Source organism: Cicer arietinum, chromosome 7, assembly GCF_000331145.2.
Source record: "Cicer arietinum cultivar CDC Frontier isolate Library 1 chromosome 7, Cicar.CDCFrontier_v2.0, whole genome shotgun sequence".
Lineage (NCBI taxonomy): Eukaryota > Viridiplantae > Streptophyta > Magnoliopsida > Fabales > Fabaceae > Cicer > Cicer arietinum.
The window spans coordinates 48,196,187-48,202,860 of record NC_021166.2 but is presented as its reverse complement, the minus strand read 5'-3'; the positions used below and the strand labels follow the sequence as shown (position 1 = coordinate 48,202,860).

General features: G+C 25.1%; 1 protein-coding gene across 1 annotated transcript in view; it reads right to left on the bottom strand.

Moving 5' to 3' along the window:
• Positions 1–1,299: 1,299 nt before the first annotated feature.
• LOC101515176 (cyanogenic beta-glucosidase-like) overlaps positions 1,300–6,674 on the bottom strand; it is a 5,766-nt gene continuing 391 nt past the window's right edge. Inside the window, exons 2-13 of the mRNA XM_012718796.3 lie at positions 5,944–6,013; positions 5,794–5,852; positions 5,432–5,507; positions 5,288–5,365; positions 5,113–5,200; positions 4,731–4,986; positions 3,920–4,035; positions 2,357–2,574; positions 2,235–2,266; positions 2,006–2,108; positions 1,714–1,822; positions 1,300–1,579 (exon numbers count right to left, since the gene is read on the bottom strand). Coding sequence (XP_012574250.2) covers positions 1,384–1,579; positions 1,714–1,822; positions 2,006–2,108; positions 2,235–2,266; positions 2,357–2,574; positions 3,920–4,035; positions 4,731–4,986; positions 5,113–5,200; positions 5,288–5,365; positions 5,432–5,507; positions 5,794–5,852; positions 5,944–6,013 — 1,401 coding nt within the window. The 3' untranslated portion in view covers positions 1,300–1,383. The remainder of the gene's footprint in view (positions 1,580–1,713; positions 1,823–2,005; positions 2,109–2,234; positions 2,267–2,356; positions 2,575–3,919; positions 4,036–4,730; positions 4,987–5,112; positions 5,201–5,287; positions 5,366–5,431; positions 5,508–5,793; positions 5,853–5,943; positions 6,014–6,674) is intronic.

Below are 6,674 nucleotides of genomic sequence, written 5' to 3'. Positions count from 1 at the left end.
CGATTTGGCCACAAGCTCAGAGTTCACTGGGTTTTCAAAAGATCTTTCAATCGATTTGCCAATCGATTGTGTTTAAGTCAGTGACTCAGCTATTTTGATGTTAATCGACTTGCCAATCGATTTGTATGTATTTGTCTGAAAACGTTCTTACCTGGGGTTTAGTTCAATCGATTTCCCAATCGATTGCAACCAAACTTAACTTGATTGAAATTTCACACAATAGATTGTCCAATCGATTGTGTTTGTCACAGGGAAAGTTATTTTGCAAAGATATTTAAGCAATCGATTTGCCAATCGATTACCCTTAAAACTGGGGTGTCACTGTGACTTGTACAATCGATTTCCCAATCGATTTATTTCAATCAGGTTTATTTGTGAGATGTATAATCGATTTGTCAATCGATTACCCTCAAAACTAGGGTGCTACTGACTTGTGCAATTTTCATTTCTAATTTAGTCAGTCGATTGCCCAATCGATTATACCAACACAAACAGTTGTGTTTTCCTTACACCCTTGTTATGAAATCGATTTCCCAATCGATTTGCTTCAGTCAAAAATCAACTTTTGTTGATTTCTTGTGTTCCAAGCAACATGTTCCAAGTGTGTAGGATTTGATTGTTGTTCCTGAAATCTTGCTCAATTCAAATATTAGATTTATCATGTATTGTATGAACATTGTTGATTTGTTAATTATGTCAAAATTAGGAATCAAAGGACTAAAGTCCAACAGTGAGGGCATTTGACCCTCACAAATCCTTGTTTTTCTTGTAGTGAATGTTGTATTTCTCATGCCCTAGAAAAATCACCAAATTCTTATAATAGAAATGTCATGTTAAAAACAAAGATATCAGAAAGTTCGGGATAAATTGTGGAAGAATAGATGGTGGGAAAAATAAGATATATATCTATATATAAAAATGATATGTAGACATCCAAACTCCTAATTAAATACTTAATTTTATCAACAAACTCCGATGATATTAATATCATGTTCCCGAAAATAGTGTTATTTTGCAATTTTCATATATCATATATTATTTTGCAATTAGTGTAAATAATACTGTATATTCATTTTTTATTAAATTAAAAGTAAATAGTTAAATCATATATGAATGAAACTTTTTGGCAGAACCACTTCACTATACTATTTACATAATTTTTTAAAGTAACACAAGTGACTGCAAGTGTTTGTAATATAATTTGTAATATTTCTTATAATATACAAAATACAACAGTAAAATAATATAAATATATTTTGTTGTATATATTTTCTAACACAAATTAGATTTTATACATACTTTATTAATAAATATTTTCCTATGTATGGAACAGATGTCAGACTAGATTATATTACAAGTATTAATAAGGAGTTTCACATTAAATCAAATTGACTCTTCATGAAGTTTGATTTCGGATTTGAGAAAATCCTTGAACCACAATGCTGAGAGTTTTTGATATCTTTTCAAACCATTTTCATAATCAACAAAATTCATTCCAAATCGCACTGTATATCCCAAATGCCATTCAAAATTGTCCAACAATGACCATGCAAAATACCCCTTAACATTCACACCAGCACTGTATTTGCATTAAATAAAAATCAAATACATTAGAGTCAAATGTTATGCAAGAAAGTTAAACAGGGTCTATAGATTACTCAACAAAAAAAAAAATTAGACACTGTATAGATATATAACGAAATTATTACTTACTCAATTGCATGTTGAAGATAAAAAAGATGTCGATAATGATAGTCAATTCTATAAATATCTAAAAGAGATTCTTCAAGTGATAATGTTGAATCATCATACTCATTGATCCCTATACATAAAAGAAGTATGAAAATTATACATATATACACTCTTACAAGGTAATTAATAATGAAAATATTGGGATGTCAATCTAATTAAAGTTAAAGTATTTATAATGATCTTTTTGCATGCTATTTTTATTTTTATCTTATAAAGATAAAAAAAAGTATGATATATTAACATAATTACATACCATTTTCAGTGATATAAATTAAAGGATTGTTATATTTCTCTTTAATGTATATCAAAAAATCTCGAATTCCTTTTGGATAAACATACAACCAATCTGAAGCAATCTGCAAAGAATTGTAAAAAACATATGTATTAATAGTATTAATATATATATATATATATATATATATATATATATATATATATATATATATATATATGTGTGTTGTTTTGGTCAAATTAATACATACATTCAAACCTATGGGTTTTCCTTCACGCACGACTGGAATGACCAAAATAAAAATATATTATTGTATAAATCTATCAAATTAATTAGATGATTGATAAATAGATATTGGCAAGAAATGCTTACAAGAATGATCAACAAGTGAATCTGTCATGTAGCTTTTATTAGCATTGCTTAAGTGAGGTGCATTAGAAGCATAGTTAGAAGAATAGTAGTTTATACCAATAAAATCAAATGAACCATTCACTAGCTTTGCTTGCTCTTTAGTAAACTTTGGCAATCGTTCTTTAACTAATATACGCATAGATTTTGGATAATCTCCTCTTGTTAGAGGGTCCATAAACCTACAACCAAATACATAAATAAATATTATACCTTTGTTTCTAAATATAATATTCTCTTGATAATTTTTTGTAAGATTTATTTTTTTGAATTTTTAATTGTATTAATTATTTTTTGATTTATATGTGTGTAATTAATTTTTTTTCCAACAATAAATATTGTAATAAAAATATTAACTAATTCTCTATTTTTAAAGATGAATTGTAAAAAAACTACCACTGATCAAACAAATTTAATATTATTATTTACTTAATTTTCATAATTTGATTAATGGTGTCGTGTAATTTTATATATCCACCATCATTTGGATAGTGTGTCACTATATATATGTTTTTCCATCATTGGAGGAGTGTAATAAACAAAATTCATTGATAAACAAATCCAAAATATCAATGCTTGTCATTGGAGTTAAAATCTTTTTAGTCATCGGCGACAATTTATTTTTGACTTAATTGTAATTTTAGCCTATCTATTTTTATTGATTCATGAAATTGATCACACCATTTTAAAAGTCGACACTTATTGTCCCTCCCTATGATTTTTTAACTAAAAAATGATGACGTGAGATGTTTTAAATAATATGATATATGATATGATGATGTAGAATGATTAATACATATAAAATTTGAATAAAACGTCGTAAAAACTGAAATTTCAACTTTGAAAATTTTTCACATTTTTAATTTAATTAATGACATATGAATAATTAATGCATCTAGATGGTTTTATATTATAGAATTGTACGTCACGTCATTAAAATATGTCAAATTGTTATTTTTTAGTTTAAAAATATGAGAGAGGGATCAAAACTGTCGACTTTTAAAATATAGACACTAATTTCGTGAATTGATAATAATAGAAGAACTAAAACTTCAAATAAACCTTTATTTTTTAAGACTATATCCTCTGCATTCAATTGCAAAGATTAATTCATCAAAATAGATATAATTAGAAAGGACGATAAATCTCTCTCTCAAGATTTTTAATGATGTTGTATTTTTAGAGTAGAATTCAAATTAAAAAGCTCTAATTAATCTAGAAGAGACTCGGATTATCTTATCCAAAAACTATTAAGTAAGTGACAACATCTTTTTTAATAACAAAATAAGTTACTTTTTAATAACAAAATAAGTTTACTCAATGTAGGACAAAGGTTAATCAAAATTGAAGAGACATGTAAAATTTAATAGAAAAGTAATGTAAGATAATGGTTCATTAGTACAAAATTGTTGCTTTTGTATTTGACAAAAACAATTATAAAACTTGTCTTATGGCCATTAGTAAAATTCAATTGTTATTTAATGGGTAAAATAAAAGTTAACTAGAGAGAGATGTAGAAATACTTACCATCCAGACATAAAGTCAATAGCTCGTTGGGTGGCTTTTTGATTAAGTTTGTTATCTGAGAATGGCACAAACCAATTAACTACCAATGATATGCCTATCAAACCATGTTGAGATTTCTGCACCCATATATATATTTTGCTTATTATTAGAAACTATTAAAAAATAAACTCAACTACTTATTAACCAATAATTTATTGAATCTCTATTCCCCATTACTAGTCCAAATTTATCTTTTTAAGTTAGTTAATTAAAATATAACACTACAATTGGGTTTTGACATATCAATTTGAATCATTAACTTGAGGAAAAATGTCATCAAATTTAAAAATAAAAACATGTTGTGATTTTGTTTGAAATATATTGATTCCTATATTAAATCGAAACCAAATCAATTAGACTAAACACAAATTGAATTGGATAAGATTATTCAACTTTTATTACATAATAATAACTAAAACGTAGTATATATAACATATAACAGGATTTTTAAAAAATTCAAACATTAATATATGAAGTAACAAATATTATTTATCTTATACTAAAACATATCAAATAGAAAAATATTAAAGTGTAAGCATTATTAAAATAATAAAAAGAATCAATAATAGATTAATATATTGTCTCATACTAATTACAAAATAAATAAATATTAAAATTGATATATGAAGTGAAGTTTAGTTTTAATAGTGAAACTAAAATCCAATTAATTTTAAAAAAAAATATAAAAACTCTATAAATATATTTTTTAATTTTTTTTAATTTTTTTATTGATTATCAACAAATTGTTTTGAATGTGAATATTTGTACGTACTTGATAGTTGGTCTTATACATACTAACAACTGCTGCATGTGCAAGAAGTTGATAATGTGCAACAAAATAAGGTTCAATTGCTGAATCACCACCACTGCAATTATGATTCAACCACGAAGAACATCGACCTGGTGCCATTTTTCCTAATGCATAGCCGTTTCTACTATAACTCCATGGTTCATTTAATGTTATCCAATATTTTACTCTATCTCCAAAAAATTTGAAGCAAACTTCTGCAAAATCTTGAAAGTCTTTTCTGTATTCAAAATAGATGATTCTTAGTTAAAAAATATTTTAAATTATAAAAAGTTTTTTTTATGCAATAAAAATTCTAACTAACATTTAAAGCAAATAAATAAAAAAAGTAAATTGTATAACTCACATGATGAGAGGGCTTAAAAAGCCACCATACTCATCTTCTAAAGATTGGGGAAGATCCCAATGAAATAAAGTCACAAATGGTTGGATACCTACAATTTTTTTTTTATATGAATAAGATGAAATTATTACCAAACAATCTTATAAAATGGAATAATAAATTAAGTTTGTATCTTGACCCTTTGCCACAAGTTCATCGATGAGGTTATTGTAGTAGTCAATCCCTTCTTGATTTATTCCTCCACTTAATTTTCCTTCTGCAAATGTATGTAAAGTTATAATTTTAATTTGATTTAATCTTTGGACTAAATTTAATGACTTACTAGGGAGTATTCTAGACCAAGATATGGAAAATCGGTAAGCGTCCAAATTCATATCCTTCATTATCTCAATATCTTCCTATAATATAGTATACAACCACAAACATATATATTAAAATCTACATGAAACAAAATAAACTACAAATTTACAATTTATAAAAAAAAAGAAGCTAAAAACATATTAATTAATGTAGGAAGTCGATCAGATAAACTATCATTTTTATTTTTAATTTTCCATCTAGTGTTTAGAATTTTATATATTTTTATTTATGAATATAATTACGGTATAATTCATATTGCAACAATCGATAACAAATCAACTTTACCTATATATCATATTGGTATCACACTAATAAGATACATACCTTGTAGTGGTGGTAGAAGTCAATTGCTATATCTCCATTACTTCTATCCTTTATTTTTTCTGTAAGTCCAAATATATATTCGATCAATACCTATATGTATTATAACATGGAAATTAAGAAACAAAGAGAACATTCAAGGTATATAAGTACCTGGATATTTATGTGCAAAAGTATCCCATATACTTTCTCCTCTACCTTTTTCGTTTGCTGCACCTTCATACTGGATATATATATATAGACAAATTTATAAATTTATTCAACGAAGGGTTAAATTTATTTTACCAGAAATATTATATCTAAAATTAAACTAAAATAATATATTTTGAAGAAATATAATTAAATAATATATGAAATTATATATATAGATATATATAAAATTGTAAAATTATACACTACTATATATATATATTACCTTTAAACTCAATAAAAATATGTTGCTATGTGTGATTAACTTGTGTTTTATATAATTATTATATTGAATTGGGGTCTAAATATTACTTAAAAAATATTAATGATGATCGACGATATTATTTGGAAGTAATAGCGGAATTTAGTAGATATTAATTATAAATAATATGTTTTTTTTTCTTGAAAACAAGGATGCGACCAATTTTGATTTTATTATATTTCATATAAATACTTTTTTTTTTATATTCATGCATTGTTTAATTTAACTTGGACGTCTTGTAAAATTGTGAAACTCGCCATTTTTTTGAAGTATAATTTAACGGTTTTTATTCTTGTTTTTTTATAGTCGAAATAATGATTTGATCGATATAAACTCATAAAAAAAATAAAAACCCTAAAAATAAGGAAAATCATTACATTAAACTTTCAAAAAATATTATCAATCATTATTCGAGTTTCAGATGAGTTTTAAA